General features: G+C 37.0%; 2 protein-coding genes across 2 annotated transcripts; both read left to right on the top strand.

Annotated features, from left to right (window-relative positions):
- On the top strand, positions 1-8,189 carry LOC115438210 (uncharacterized). The gene is made up of 5 exons (XM_030161652.1): positions 1-56; positions 175-879; positions 4,251-4,373; positions 7,725-7,765; positions 7,994-8,189. The coding sequence occupies exons 1-5, from the start codon at positions 2-4 to the stop codon at positions 8,102-8,104; spliced, it is 1,035 nt and encodes a 344-aa protein (XP_030017512.1). The 5' UTR covers position 1; the 3' UTR covers positions 8,105-8,189.
- A 1,533-nt stretch (positions 8,190-9,722) lies between these two features.
- On the top strand, positions 9,723-15,397 carry LOC115439005 (uncharacterized; the record flags this gene model as incomplete). Its single annotated transcript, XM_030162899.1, has 7 exons — positions 9,723-9,739; positions 11,217-11,249; positions 11,663-11,730; positions 11,843-12,523; positions 12,620-12,745; positions 14,309-14,346; positions 14,470-15,397. Coding segments are annotated over 7 exons (1,083 nt in total), but the record flags the coding sequence as incomplete, so codon positions are not given.
- Positions 15,398-16,906: the final 1,509 nt, after the last annotated feature.

Below are 16,906 nucleotides of genomic sequence, written 5' to 3'. Positions count from 1 at the left end.
AATGACACCTCCAACATCTACTTTGTGCCTGGCATGTCTGATCTTGGGGACAATGGGTAAGATATATATTTTTTAAGTGGATTTTTTTTCACCTTAACCTTGACTTAAATATAGTTGTTGACATTTTTGACAGAATTGACTGTACATTTGCCTTTTTTTGGTCTTTTTCTCCAGTTCACCTTACTACTCTGGAACCATCATCATCTTCAAATGTTAAATTAGTTACTGTTGGCGGCCGCATTACTTTGGAGTGTTTTTATGAGCACAGTGCTGTTCCAGTGATGTTTTACTGGTATAAGCAAGCGCTCGGACAGAAACCACAGAAGGTGTCTAGATTTTATAAGCATGAGAAAAAAGGAGTGTTGCTAGGAGAATTTCAGAACAATTCACGAGTCACGTTGCAAAATTCAAGGTCTGAGAATCACCTGATCATTTCCGATGTACGCTTTTCAGACTCAGCCACATACTACTGCTTAAGTGGCTATTCATACATGTACACATTTTCAGAGAGTTATACTGTTATTGTGAAGGGATCAGACTTTAATAATGGAGCTTTAATCCATCAGTCGTCGTCTGAGAGCGTCCATCCAGGAGACTCTGTGACTCTGAACTGTACCGTTCACACTGGAACATGTGATGGAGAAAACCTGACTGGCATTCACTGGTTCAAGCACTCGAAAGACCCTCAAATAGGAGTCATTTACACCCATGGAGGCAGGAATGATCAGTGTGAGAGGAAACCTGACACACAAACACACACCTGCGTCTACAACCTGCCCATAAAGAGCGTGGACCGGACTCATGAAGGAACCTACTACTGCGCCGTTGCCTCATGTGGACGAGTACTGTTTGGAAACGGGACCAGACTGCATATTCAAAGTACGTTTGTATTATTAACCCTTTCATGCATAGTGGTCACTACAGTGGACAGCTATTCTCCAGCTGTTCTCTTGTATATTCATGGATTTTATTGTTTTAGTTCTACCTCAGCCGACACAGTAGACCCATCCCATACACTGACATTCATACCATTACTGTAACTTTGCTGTTCTTGATAAACCTGATCTGCAGTAACATGTTTGAGTGGAAATCAATTGCTTTTTATTATTATTATTAGACTGTAATTAACAGGTTTTTTTTTTAACTTTTTTTTTTTTTTTTTGCATATTATCTCCATAAAGTGAGTAATAACTAGTATTAGAGCAGAGGTGTCAAAAATGCAGCCCGGGGGCCAAATCCGGCCCCCCAAAGGGTTCAGTCTGGCCCCTGGGAGGAATTTATGAAATGCAAAAATTACACAGAAGATATTAATCATTTTAGTTCAGGTTCCAAATACAGACCAATTTAATCTCAAGTGGGTCGGAGCAGTAAAATACTATCATAATAACCTATAAATACTCAGAACTCCATTTTTTTCTCTTTGTAAATGTATATATTTCCCTGTAATTTTCCTGTATTTACACTAAAACAAACTATCATTTAACAAAAAACGTAAATATCCTGAACAAATATGAAAAACCTGAAATGTCTTAAGAGAAGTGTAATTTTACCAATATTCTGCCTGTTATTAAATGTTTTATGTATTTGTAGATCCACTGTGATCTATAAGTTGGAATTTACATGTGTAAATGATAAACTGAGGCACAACATTGTTAAAATTGCACTTATTTTTCTTCAGAAATGTTAGGCTGTTCATGTTGTTCACATTGTTTTAAAGAACAATTTGTAGATGTAAACATTTTCATCGTGTAAGGAAAGTTTGGACTTGACATTATTTCTATATAATTATGTTATTATTTCACTGGTCCGGCCCACTTCAGATTAAATTTGGCTGAATTTGGCCCCTGAACTAAAATGAGTTTGACACCCCTGTATTAGAGTATGTTAAAATGACAAAACATCAGATTAGCAGCATTTAAAAAAAAAAAAAAAAAAAAAAAAAGATAGTTTTCACACAGTATGTCAGTAAATATGTTTCATTGTCAGGTCCGGCATCGAAATATAATTCAACAAAACTCATAATAAAGACAGCAGAATATCAAGGGGAGCCTCATTGAAGTTTCCCTTGGCAAAGCAAATTTGTTCAGCCCAAAAAGGCAGCCAGACTACTTTTCTGCTGTTATGATGCCGGACAAGACAGGTTAAAAAAAATAAAAAATTATTCCATAGTTTTCACACAGTATGTCAGTAAATACATGTTTCTTTGCTTCAAAAATTAAATGCATGGTGTCCGGCTGAGTGGACATTTTTGCAACTCCATGAAAAATAGGTTCATAAAAAAATTTCAATAGAATTGTTTTTTCATGCCTAAAGAGGAATTAAAACACTCAGGAAAAAAAAAATCTTGATTAACCCTTTCATGCATGAATTATGAGAACCTTAAAGGTCCCATATTATGCTATTTTTCAGTCACGTCATATAGGTCTCAGCAGCCCAAAAACATAGTATTTAAGTTTGTTCGCCCCAAAATCATCCTTTTTTCGGAGTTTCAGCGGTCGAAAAAGTCTCTCTCACCAGCCCTCCTCAGAACAGGCCATTTCTGGGCCTGCTTCCGGGTATGCAAATGAACGCATCTGTCCACGCCCACTCCCCCTCCCCTCTCTGGGAGAGGACGCGGCTTCCGCTAGCGGTACTACGCGCTAATGTTGACTGTGAAGCCATGGCTCTCTCGTCTACAATACACATGTCTCAGACAGAACGTCTTTCCAAACACTGGCTTTCTTTGCCTTGAGGCGTGATTGAGCCCCGACGGAAAACGGCGGTGTTGTGTTGGGTTCGTGGACCTGACACGGAAAGACACCTGCCGCCACTAATGCAGGCAGCTGCTAACAAGCTTGATGCTAACTATACTGATGCCAACCACAAAAGGCCCGTGTTCAAAGTAGTTATGTTGAATGTCTCTCGATATTATCAGCTCTTGCATGTTAACGGGGACGCAAACGTTAGCAGCAGTAACCGAGCTATGTTAGCTGCCATGCTAAAGTTAGACGTACACATCAACACCCACCAGTTTATCCGTAATGTAGGGTTATGCAGTAAAGATACAAAAAAATGATAAGAACTTACATCTCCCACACTTGTACTTGGGTCACGAAGCGTTGGTACTGCATCCTTCTGGATTCGGAGTCTTTGTGCTAAGCCGGAGCTGTATGGGCCCATGTTAAAAAACACTCGTCCGTGAAATGCCGGGCACACACATACAAGCGTTTGGGAATGTTGTTTGGTCCATGAGCATCACAGATAGAATCCAGACACTTTTTACGGAGAGGCTCGGAAGTGGGGAGCAAAAATAAACTTTCGTGTTGGTGTGTGCAGCCAACGACACCACAACTTGCGTGTCTCGCCTTCGCCATGTTTGTTGTCCAAAAGGTACTTTGCCAGGGCGGGGCTCGCTTTGCCAGGGTGGGGGCACAGTCAGGGGGAGGAGTTAAATCTGCTTATGTCGTCATAAACGGAGCCAACTCAAACTCGGCCGTTTGAGCAGGCATTTTCACAAACTGTGGTGTAGCAAGGCAGGGAGGAAACAGACAGTTTTCAATTTCTAACCTCATAATGAGGCTACTGCAACACACACTACTATAAGAAAACTGTCACAAAGTCAGATTTGCATAATACGGGACCTTTAATCACGATTTTTTTACTGAGTGTTTTTATCCCTCTTTAGGCATAAAAATAATAATTCTATTGATTTTTGTTAGCCTATTTTTATGGAGTTACAAAAATGTCCACTCAGCTGGACATCAAGCATTTAGTTTTAGAACCAAAGAAACATGTATTTACTGATATACTGTGTGAAAACTATGAAATAAAAACATTTTTAATGCTGCTAATCTGATGTTTTCTCACATTTTAACATACCTGCATGGAGATAATTTGCCAAAAAAAAAAAAAAAAAACTGTTAATTACAGTCTAATAACAATTGGCAGTTTTTTTTACGCTCAAACATCTTACCTGATCTGCAGATCAGGTTTATCTAGAACAGCAAAGTTACAGTAATGGTATGAATTGCAGTGTATGGGATGCATAAGTGTCCACTGTGTTGGCTGATATGGGACTGAAACAACAAAATCCATGAATATACAAGAGAACACTTTTGAACAGCTGTCCACTGTAGTGACCAGTGTACATGAAAGGGTTAAGGTTCTCATAACTCATGCATGAAAGGGTTAAATTGAATTTATTTGGTTAAGTTAAGCTGAATAGTAAAAATTGAAAGCTCTGCAACATTTCCTGATGTTTGGATTTCCAGATAAAGACTCTCTCACCGTGGTGTACATCCTGGCTGCAGCTTTAGCATTCTCCACTATCCTAGCTGCTTTCCTCATTTACTCAACCATAAGGATGATGAAGACAAACAGATGCCAGTGCTCAGGTAGGCAGACTGTCATCCTATTCATTTTATTTATACATGGTGGACAGAATCCTGAAGGTACTGAGGAGCGGTGAACAGATTATCTTTAAAATACTTCAGTGAGTCCATATGATGAATATGACATTAGCAATATCCAGACATGTGCACATTCTGGTTTAAGGGGCTGCATGTAATATATCTACTGTTAAATATATAAAAAAAAACATAAATAAAAGCTAGAAGCACTGTTGTCGTTTTTACCAGTTAGCACAGCTTTAATTGAAAACAATGGAGTTTGATGCTGAAATCACAGAGTTTCCATCCACACTTTTATACTTTCTGAAGATATGAAGTAGGGATGATTATCGATTAATCCATTAATCATTAGTGGGTTGACCTTATCAATCAACTAACGATTAATTGATAAGCAGCGATTTTCCTGAGAACCTGAATTTGTCTTTCGATAGGGTCTATAAGAATAAAAGCCAAATATTGTTTATATACTTCATGAAAAAAGCACGTCATATTCCTTAATGATTGATTTATTGTACCATTGGATACAGTCAGGGCCGTAGCATCAAATTCTGGGCCCACATACAAAAAGTCCTGATGGGCCCCCCACAACCCCCACCACCACCACCACACACACACACACACACACACACACACACACACACACACACACACACACACACACACACACACACACACACGTCCAGCCATCTGCCAAGGGCCTTACCCACCAACACAATGGCTATATCACAGGGCTAACATTATGATTTAAAGGTCCCATATTATGCTATTTTTCAGTCACGTCATATAGGTCTCAGAAGCCCAGAAACATAGTATTTAAGTTTGTTCGCCCCAAAATCATCCTTTTTTCGGAGTTTCAGCGGTCGAAAAAGTCAAAACGGCGGAAAACGGCGGTGTTGTGTCGGGTTCGTGGACCTGACACGGAAAGACACCTGCCGCCACTAATGCAGGCAGCTGCTAACAAGCTTGATGCTAACTATACTGATGCCAACCACAAAAGGCCCGTGTTCAAAGTAGTTATGTTGAATGTCTCTTGATATTATCAGCTCTTGCATGTTAACGGGGACGCAAACGTTAGCAGCAGTAACCGAGCTATGTTAGCTGCCATGCTAACGTTAGACGTACACATCAACAACCACCAGCTTATCCGTAATGTAGGGTTATGCAGTAAAGATACAAAAAAATGATAAGAACTTACATCTCCCACACTTGTACTTGGGTCACGAAGCGTTGGTACTGCGTCCTTCTTGATTCGGAGTCTTTGTGCTAAGCCGGAGCTGTATGGGCCCATGTTCGAAAAACACTCGTCCGTGAAATGCCGGGCACACACATACAAGCGTTTGGGAATGTTGTTTGGTACATGACCATCACAGATAGAATCCAGCCACTTTTTACGGAGAGGCTCGGAAGTGGGGAGCAAAAATAAACTTTCGTGTTGGTGTGTGCAGTCAACAACACCACTACTTGTGTGTCTCGCCTTCGCCATGTTTGTTGTCCAAGAGGTACTTTGCCAGGGTGGGGCTCACCTTTTCATGCAGGGTGGGGGCACAGTCAGGGGGAGGAGTTAAATCCGCTTATGTCGTCATAAGCGGACCCAACTCAAACTCAGCCGTTTGCGCAGGCATTTTCACAAAATGTGGTGTAGCAAGGCAGGGAGGAAACAGACAGTTTTCAAATTCGAACCTCATAATGAGGCTACTGCAACACACACTACTATAAGAAAACTGTCACAAAGTGAGATTCGCATAATATATGACCTTTAACCATAATTCACAATTCTGCTTAAGCTACTGTATAAGAAAACACAACCACACAAGACTGTATTTACCCATTATATTTCCTGAGCGAATAAGAATGGGCCAAATTTTTCAATAGCCTATAATAATATGTCATAAAAGGTAACCAAACAAAACATGACTCAATAGTCATTTTCCTGTCAAGATAAAAAAAAAGGCAAAAACAAACAGATTTGAACAAGTATTCCAAAAATAAAAATAGCACAATTCTATACATTCCAGTTTACTCTACAGAAAGTGCCCACTGACGGGTCTTTTGTTGGCAAAATCCCTGATGAGGTCTTTAAAGTTCAATGCTCTTGCTAATGTGCTTTCAATGGAGATAGCCTAGCAAGCAAGGTGCGTTTCTCAAACTCCGTGTGGAGTGAACCATTTTGCGCTTTTCTCAAGGAATGTTCACACAGTGATAATAGCAGTCTCAACTTTTTTGGAATACAATAATATTCCAATTTATAAAATCTAATGTGTGAAGCTTGCATATAGGTCGATATTTATCATGTAATTTAGTTGAACAACAAGAAAAAAAATACTTAAAAAAAAAAAAAAATCTTAACTTCCCATGGCCCCCCCCCTCCCTTGGGCCCCTCCACAGCTGTGTAGGTTAACACCCCCGTGGATACAGTACTGGTAATGACATTTATGGAGTAGAACTAAATAAATTCTGCAGAGAAATTCAATAAAATAAATGGATCTGAAAAGGGGCAGTTTAGAAGAAATGGACATTTCTGAGTTTGCATCACTGACATGATGGAGCGAGATTTGAGCGGATACAGAGATTTCAGCCTTCGGACAGGACATGGAAAAGGGCAATTAACCGACAATTCATAATTCAATCGAGCAAATTCTTATTGACAATTAATTGATAGTCAATTAATTGTGTACATCCCTAGTATAAAGGTACTATATGATGTTATTATCTTTGCTAAGTTGCCATTTGTTGATCCACGGTTCGGACTAAACTGTAACAGTTCTGACCTTGTTTGTTCGATTCCAAACAGATCTTTAGTTCAGGTATTGACAACACAAACCGATCAAAAATAACTTCGATGATTTGTGGTTTTACTGTGGATATTTTCTGTCTAAAAACAGAGCTAAGCTAACAGAGCTATAATGTAAACTATCAGGTGATGCAGCACGTGAAGAGTTTAAGATGGTGTTATTTTGACTGGCTGTGAAAATAACCAACTATGAGTTTTTGTTTGATTAATTCATTGTATATTTTATTCAGTGAGTGTGTTCTGTTACAAAATTCTTCATGCTGTTAAAAATTTGGAATATCAACACCACATATAACCCCTTTAATCAAATGGATTTTCATTAATGACCTGGATCTATGTCTTTTTTTATTCTTGATATTTTCATATGATACTGCAATTGTTACATTTCCATCTACATCCTATTTGAGAGCCAGATTACATATTACATTACATGCCGCTCCCTTCTTAAAATGAACCAAATAAGTAAAAAAAAATAAAAATAAAAATTGGCTGTCATACCACAAGCTTTTCTGTTATTACTCTTTTTCTTCTTTTTTCTCAAACAGAAACTCACACAACATCAGACGCCTCATCTCCAAATGCAGAGGTAAGATTTTTTTTTTCAAGTATAGCACAACACTATACTTAATAGCTCAAATACATCTGTGGAATATGTGCAGTTTAACACGTGTACTGGATTGAAACCATACATCACAGGGTTCATAAAGGGGTTTTCCCACTGGCTGTTCATTCTGATATGCATTATCTTGTGCTGCTATGCCTGATGCTGGTACTAATATGTGACTATTTGTTTATTAATGCTCCATATCCACAGGTTTCAGACAGTCTACACTATGCCGCTTTAAGTCACATCAAAGGCAGCAGATCGAGAATACAGAGAGACGACACGAGGAGTGAATGTGTGTACTCCAGTGTACAGCAGTAGAGTTGGACATTTGTCATTTTTTTATGTTATGAGGTGAAGTTTCACTTATATGCACTGAATGGATATCTTTGTCTTGTATAAAAATATATTAAAACCCTTTTAGGAGTGCCATTATAACAGGCCGCCAAGGTGTCTTCATGTTTTATTTGCAATAAAAGTGTCAAAAAATGTCTTTTTTGCCAATTCTTTTGCACGTTTGTTTTCAGGATGACTTAACTTTCAATATCTGACCATTAATTATCATTATTATGAATAATAAATGCAAAAAACAGTGTTTTAGTAAAAAGAAAAAAAAAAAAAAAAGAAAACAGACTTGAAGTTTTGAACATATTTATTACCAGAAACTACTGTAAATGTTCTTTTTTACAACTTTTTGAGATGAAATCAACATTCAACTATTTCACATCTGTTCAAACATGCTTTTTGGTCTTCAACATTCAGTATCCATATTATAAGCCTGTATGGAAGTCTCTGAAACAGTTCATTTCTACTTGTAATAGAGTCCCACATTGCTGCCGTAAAGTGTTAAAATGTAATGTCGGAAAGCTCAGAATCTCAGCTTTCCAACGCCATTTGAATTTTATTGATAGCATAAATGTTTCAGGAGTTAGAGTAATTTGAATGCTGTAAAGTACAAAATGCAGTGCCGGAAAGACTGTTGTTGTTAAAGGGTTAAAAAGCTTTTTCAAGATACAGTTGAGTCAGATTTTGATCTATGTGGTTAGAGGTGACAGATTTCCACTTTTACATGAGTAGACAACGATCTGCCATGTGAGCAGATTTCAGCCTTAGGTTCACAAGAAGTAGTTCATGTACTTGGAAAATAAATTCTGAATACTGTCTATATTTGTTTCTCCCACGACACTAATAAACACACTGACAGTCGAATGTACAGAAACAAACTATAAGATACTATTCATCTCGCTGACAGACTAAGTCATCACTCAACAGAGCACAAACATTAAAGTACAGTAAACTTCCTCCGGACATCCCTCGAGCTTGTTGCAAATACGAGAAGGCACATGCACATATTTCGACTGAAATCTACTCATGTTATCTGTTGTTGACTGTAAACGTTCAGAATGCGCCGCACAGGTCTGAGAATCTTTTTATAGCGTCGATGCGGTCGGCTTCTTAAACACCCTCTTCTGTCTTCGTTGTTGTGGTGTTATGCAGGAAGTCCTTGCAGTGTTTTCATGCACAAGAGCCACACAGAGTAATTCTATTCTGTATCAAACATATACATATATTACATAAGCTGTAAATCAGAATTCTTATCAGAAAACTGAACTGGATGCTTAAAAGTGGCGTGTTGTCCTACATTAATAAAATATCAGTAACGTTCTTGTGATATTCTACTAAAAGTGCAGTGTGACTCAATATTTACAGAAGCTCTACAGCTATATATAATTGGTGCCATGCTCAGTTTACTGTTAGCTTTAGCTTGTTTTCATGTCGATGTTTATAGATGACATTCAGACACCATTGCATCAACAAAATGAGCGGCACCAGGCACAACAAACTCCGCCCCTTGCATGTATTTGTAGCTTATTTTGGCATCGATCCAGCTGATGTCATCATGTCTATGCATGTGATGATGTCCGCATGTCAGTTGCCTCTATATATGTGCCAAGTTTGAAGTAAATTTAAACAAAATGGATGTTTTTATAGACATTTGGAATGACGCCCATTATAAGTAAATGGGAGAAAAAAGAAGATTTAAAAAATTCATCAAAAATGTGAACTTTGACCTACTTTCCCCAAAATGTAACCACATATAATCTGGGTAACTGGCAGTCGATAAACCCAATTTGGTATGAACTCAACCAATACTTTTGTTTCTAAAGACATGTGACTTTTCACCCATTATAAGTAAATGGGGAAAAAAGATGTAAAAATTCTTAAAAATTTTAAATCGTGACCTACTTTTCCCAGAATATAATGGCATCTATTCTGCGTCACTTGCAGTTTATAAACCCAATATGGTATGAATTCAACCAATAGTTTTGCTGCTACAGACATTTGAATTTTCACCCATTATAAGCAAATGGGGGGAAATTTTTTTTAAAAATTCATAAAAAATTTTAACTTCAACATATTTTTCCCAAAATGTAACCATGTCTATTCTTGGTCACTGGCAATCTATAAACCCAATTTGGTATGAATTCAACTAATAGTTTTGTTGCTACAAACATGTGAAATTTCATTCAATATAACTAAATGGGGAAAAAAAAAAGATGTAAAAATTCATAAAAAATTGAAACTGTGACCTACTTTTTCCAAAATGTAATGACATCTATTCTGCATCCCTTGCAGTTTATAAACCCAATATGGTATGAATTCAACCAATAGTTTTGCTGCTACAGACATTTGAATTTCATCCATTATAAGTAAATGGGGGCAAATTTTTTTTTTTTAATTTATAAAAAATTTCAACTTTAACCTACTCTTCCCAAAATGTAACCTCGTCTATTCTTGGTCACTGGCAATCTATGAACCTAATATGGTATGAATTCAACCAATAGTTTTGCTGCTACAGGCATTTGAATTTCATCCATTATAAGTAAATGGGGGCAAATTTTTTTTTTTTTTAATTTATAAAAAATTTCAACTTTAACCTACTCTTCCCAAAATGTAACCTCGTCTATTCTTGGTCACTGGCAATCTATGAACCTAATTTGGTATGAATTCAACCAATAGTTTTGTTGCTACAGACATGTGAAATTTCACCTATTATAAGTAAATAGGGAAAAAAAAGGTGTAAAAATTCATAAAAAATTGAAACGGTGACCTGCTTTCCCCAAAATATAATGACATCCATTCTGCATCACTTGCAATTAATAAACGCAGTATGGTATGAATTCAACCAATAGTTTTGCTGCTACAGACATTTGAAATTTTGCCCATTATAAGAAAATGGGGGAAAAAAAAGATTTTAAAAATTCATTAAAAATTTTAACTCTCACCTACTGTTCCCAAAATATAATTAGATCTATTCTGAGTCGCTGGCAATCTATAAACCCAGTTTGGTATGAATTCAACTAATAGTTTTGCTACTAGAGTGTTAACAATCAAACAAACAAACAAAACCCCTTGCCTCCCCTTCGTGGGGTGGGGTAATAACCGCCACCATATGTGTTCATCAGTGTACATGTGGAGATAACTGTAGCTGATGGCAGCAATTATAACTGCAGGAAAGAAAGCATTTATGCATTTTAATGGCTTGATGTAAACACATCATATGACAGCAACACAGTGCCCTCTTTTTGGAACTGGAGCAAATGTTTAAGGTCACTGTGGCATCAGTTACTGCTAACAGACGTAAAAAAAAAAACAAAAAAAAAAAAAAAAAAGTCTCAACTATTCCTACAGTCAGAGAAAAGACTTAACTTCTGACACCTTGGTCCTCCTATCCACACAAGAGTCAAAACTCCCAGTATGAACATGTGATCACTGTTTACGAATCAGACCGTCTGGTGTAACTTTGAGTTAGCCAATCAGACAGAGTCTTCGTCTGAGGAGTCGAGAACAGACAGAAAGTCACTTCATTTAACTCAGTGTTTCCAACATGAGGACGACTCTGAAGTTCACCGTGTATCTGATCTGTGTGTTCTCGGCAAAAACAAGTAAGTTGGTTATGGTTGATATAATGTTGTATATGTAGTGTATTTATTATAATGTGTTTTAATGTATTATGTTACTGACTACAGTTTTTTTTTTACCTTCTCTTTCCTTCAGCTCACACAACTGATCTGAAATTGTTGACAAATGTGCATCAAGTGAGTGGTTTTTATTCAGGAAATGTCGGAGAAACAGTGACTTTGCAATGTTTCTATGAAGATGACACACTGATTATTTACTGGTACAAGCAAACCTTAGGGCAAAAACCGAGGCTCATTTCTACATTCTATAAATATCGGGAAAACAGCATCTTTCATGACGAGTTCAAGAACAATTCACGATTTACACTGCACGCAACAAGCAATCAATACCATTTGACGATCTCAGATTTGCATGTTTCAGACTCGGCTACTTACTACTGTACGAGTTCCTATGAGAAGAAGTTAAAATTCTTGGAGAGCACTACTGTTAGTGTAGAGAGGTCAAATTTGAACATCCAGACTTTGGTTCATCAGTCTGAATCTGAATCTGAGAGCGTCCATCCAGGAGAATCTGTGACTCTGAACTGTACGGCTTACACTGGGATGTATGATGGAGAACACAGTATTTACTGGTTCAGAAAGTCTGAAGACCCTCAACCAGGGATTATCTACACCCATGGAGGCAGGAATAACCAGCATGAGAAGACCTGTGTGTACAACCTGCCCATACCGAGTGTGAACCGCTCTTGTGATGGGACCTGCTGTGCTATTGGGTCATGTGGACACATTCTGTTTGGAAACGGGTTTGACTCTGAGGGTAAGTAATCTGAGGTTTGGGTTTACTCATCAACATTCCAATAAGCTCACACACAAAGGATTTTAGCTGTATAATGTCTGATGTCTGGTTCTGCAGATGAAGTAGACTCTCAAATCTTGGTGGTGTTTTTGAGCGTGGCTTTGGTTTTCACCAGCACCCTGGTTGTTCTGTTGGGTTATTCAGTATATACAATGACCAACAGAAGAAAATGCAAATGTACAGGTATGGGAACTTTTCTGTTGAATATTCCATAATAGATATTTAGGCTTGTAACCCTTAGTAATCTGAGCCTATTTTGGCCGTTTTTGAGTATTTTTGATTTTGCCTTTAAATACTATATCATTGGTGTCAAACTCATTTTGGTTCAGGGGCCAAATTCAGCCCAATTTGATCTCAAGCGGGCCAGACCAGTAAAATAATGACTTAATAACCTATAAATAATGACAAATACAAGTTTTCTTTTTGTTTTAGTACAAAAAAAAGAAACAATTAAATTATGAAAATATTTACATTTTACAAAAAAAGATGTAAAAAACCTGAAAAAACAGAAATTTCATTTGAAAAACGAGTGCAATTTTAACATTATGCCTCGACTTATTTGTACATGTACATTACACACAATGTTACATAAACATTTGGTAACAGGCAGAATATTGTTAAAATTTGGGAGTTTGGAACTAAAATTTGAACAATTTCTACAGTATTACATCTCTTATTATTAACACAACTACAGATTACAGTGAATCCACAAATGCACAAAATATTTAGTAACAGGCAGAATATTGTTCAAATTGCACATTTCGGGTTGTTCATCTTTGTTTTTATTTATGTATTTATTTGCATTTTATTGTGAAAGAATAGTTTCATAAATGTAAATATTTTCACAGTGTAATGCTATTTTTTTCACTTAAATTTTTTCCATATAATTTTTCACAAAGAATATTTGTTGTTGTCATTATTTATGGGTTATTGTGTTGTTATTTTTACTGGAGATCACATTGGTCTGTATGTGGAACCTGAACCAAAATGTTTGGGACAACTTGCACTTTTATCCCATGGGCCAGAATGGAACCTTTGCCGGGCCGCATGTTTGACACCTGTGTACTATATAAAGAAATGTTTACTATACCCATGTTTGGTATCTTTTTTTTCAGCACAACGTCATTTATCTCATCTGCCTATTATTTTTTCACTTTAACCTACTATATGAACGCAAAAGGCCAAAAAAACACACAAAAAATATAAAATCTGATTTGAAAAATTAACATAATGTATTGCATAAATAACACAAAGATGCTTAACGAACCTTTTCAAAGACTTTAAAAGTGAATACTGGTTCTGAATACTAGGTATATAAAAATATCAAAATTATAATAAATTAAAACTCTACTCAAATATTTGACATAAAAGCATATCTTTACATAGGCGTATTCTGTTGTTTCCTCGCACTTTTGAATGCAACTGTCCCCAGTGGTCTACATGATCGACTTCTGATGCTATGACGTGTTGAAAATGTCATGTGATTGAGTCGCGGTGCTGTGATCGTGGACCCCCTAAGAGTTAATACTGAAAGCATTAGTAACAGAGAACTCCGTGAATTTAAGGAATCATGTTCACTGGACATTACTCAGCCTTAAGTGAGATATCTAATTGAGGAAAAACAATTATTTCTTTCAGCACGATATTCAGTTAGAAGGCCACCCATATCATGTATGGGGAATTTAACTACAAGACTTATATGAATTTTAAGTGATGGGGTTTTTATTTTTGGCTTTTTATACCCAGATTATTTATCAAGATCTTCAAATACTCCAACTGCAGCGGTGAGTATAGAGCTGTTACAATACACTGAATATTGAAAATGACACAATTCAACACAAAAGGCCTAAAACAACACATATTAATGCAATATCTAATAATATATATTTCTTTTTTTTTTTTCTAAGAACCTACATGATGCAGATGACCTCCATTATGCTGCTTTAACAGTGAGAGGATCCGGCAGATTAAACAGAGAGAGAGACGACGCCAGGATGGAGTGTGTGTACGCTAGAGTACAGATTTAAAACGGTTTCATTTATTAGTTTCTGTGTTTAGAACAGTGGAAGGCTGCTAAAGAATTAGATTACTTGTCTTGATGTATTTAATTATTCCCAATAGTCTAATTTTCTTTATTTCATAGCTTTTCTCTTTGTTGCATCGCTTCCAGTAGTACATATGTATATTAGAGCGTTTGTCCAATCATATTTCAGCCATCATGTGTTGCCGGGTAAAACAAATCTGTCTTGAGGCCTTCAAATAAATAGCAATGAATCTGTTGCTTTAACCAATCAAATTTCAGGGGCGATCTAGCAGGTGTGTAATAATGTTGACCTTTTCATATCATTTTATTTGACAATCAGAGAGCGACTAGTCAGAGCAAATTCAGCTAGAAAACCACATTTGTAGGATCTTGCATAAGCTAAAATATAATGGTTGAGATTTAATGGCTGTTTTCCCACAATGCCTGACAGAGAACAAATGGATTTAGTTGTACACATACTAAAAATAAGCAGTAGTGTAATGTATTTTATGTTGAATATTTTTATGTTTTTGTCATTTTTTTGAGTAATTATTGATGATTCTGCTTGACATGGTGCCGTTAACAGAGATCTGCTAATATTCTGTGATGCAACGCCCTGTTATATTGCATTTTTTTGTATTGTATGTATTATTTTAATAGGTGGATTAAGTCAGTTCGAACACCACTGAAGGCCAAGGTGTGAAATACACAGCCTGCAACTGCTTTAGAGCAATTGTTCAATCTATACAGTATTTCCTTTTTATATTATAAAACTTTTGCCCACTTCAACCTCAATAAAATGATTATTCTGTTTTGCAATAACCAATAAAAAAGTTCTATGAGCTACAGTAGATTTCTTTCATAACACAATTGAGACATACAAATCTCACACATTGAACTGCTGAATCACTTATCAATCAGAAAAAATGTGCAAATGTTTGTAAAAAAAAACAAAAAACAAGTGGCCGATGTGATTTCGTGCAGACTGCCAACCTCATCCCCACAGTGTGCAAGTTCTGAACCTCAGCCTTTACGAGTTGCCGTCTAAACACACTGCAATGCAATGATCTTTTCTTTCTACTTCTATGTGGTCAGCAGACTAAAGATTAGGTTTCGAAATGCTCTTGTCATGTACATCTGTAAGACCCCGCTCGCTTCGTCCATGTGGTTGAGAACAGGAAGTCTCTGCAGTGCTGCCATGCACAGCAAACACACACAATAACTGATGAGACTATTGTAAGCACAGGATGTAAGTCTGTAATGTCAGACCGCTGTAGTAGTGGACACTGTAAACTAAAATAAGTCTATGGAGAATACAATACATCTGACAAAGATGTATTCAATATCCAGACATCACCATCTGTTTATACAGTTCTCTTATTTACTAACAGTTATGATCACAATTATGAATTGTAAGGCAACAACAACCTTGACCTTTGACCTTTGGCTACCATCAGTTGCTAATCAGTTGCTTCTTGAGTTCAAGTGAAACTTTGTTCACATTACTGAGGTATCACATTAAAAAGAACAGACAGATATGAGGTAACAGTCCTAAAGCATACGGGGAACTGACCAATGGCACACTTTCTGATAGAGATGCACCCTGGACATAAAAAAAATATATATGTCGAGGCCCAAAACGGAATCTGTCCCGATTCAGAATCGGAATCAGAATCAAAAATGGAATTCCATTTTGGGCCGGCCAGATTCTGAAGCGGGCCGGCCCAGAATGGAATTCTATTCTAGGCCAGCCTAGAATGGAATCTCTATAGGATTCCATTCTGGGCCGGCCCAGAATGGAATCCTAACTCAACTGGCCCAATTCAGAATCAGGCCAGAGCCGTGGGAGCTGTATTTTGAATAAATGCCACTACAAGAAAGCTGGACTCAAGTGTTCTACCAAGTGCCACGTGAACAACCAGGGATGCCAGAACAAGTTCTAAGACTTCAGTGCAAGTTTGATTGCACATTCAACAATGTGACATTTTTGGTCTATTAGTGCCGATTTACATTTTCAGTCTTACATACCTTGAGTAACTATTGTCAATTTCAGTCGATTTCACTGTACCATATATTGGTGGGGAGTGCCACTAGGTTCTATTTGTAAATAAAGTGTATTATAGTTTACAATTAAAATGTTGTTTGTTTCATTTTTTTTTCACATATTTGCAAATTCCATGTATCAATTTTTGTAATAATTTAGATCATTTGCATTAAACATGGTATAAAAATAACATTATAGCAGCAGGATTCCATTCTAGGCCAGCCCAGAATAGAATTCCAATCTGGGCTGGCCTGATTCTGAATTGGGCCAGGTTGAG

Source organism: Sphaeramia orbicularis, chromosome 18, assembly GCF_902148855.1.
Source record: "Sphaeramia orbicularis chromosome 18, fSphaOr1.1, whole genome shotgun sequence".
NCBI lineage: Eukaryota > Metazoa > Chordata > Actinopteri > Kurtiformes > Apogonidae > Sphaeramia > Sphaeramia orbicularis.
The sequence above is the reverse complement of the archived record's forward strand: the minus strand, read 5'-3'. Positions and strand labels throughout refer to the sequence as shown.

Excerpts from the sequence above, each read along its gene's own strand:
- LOC115438210 (XM_030161652.1), top strand. The coding sequence starts at position 2 with ATGACACCTCCAACATCTACTTTGTGCCTGGCATGTCTGATCTTGGGG. Across the intron at positions 880-4,250 it reads GACCAGACTGCATATTCAAA|ATAAAGACTCTCTCACCGTG; the intron begins GTACGTTTGTAT and ends TTGGATTTCCAG. Across the intron at positions 4,374-7,724 it reads AAACAGATGCCAGTGCTCAG|AAACTCACACAACATCAGAC; the intron begins GTAGGCAGACTG and ends TTTCTCAAACAG.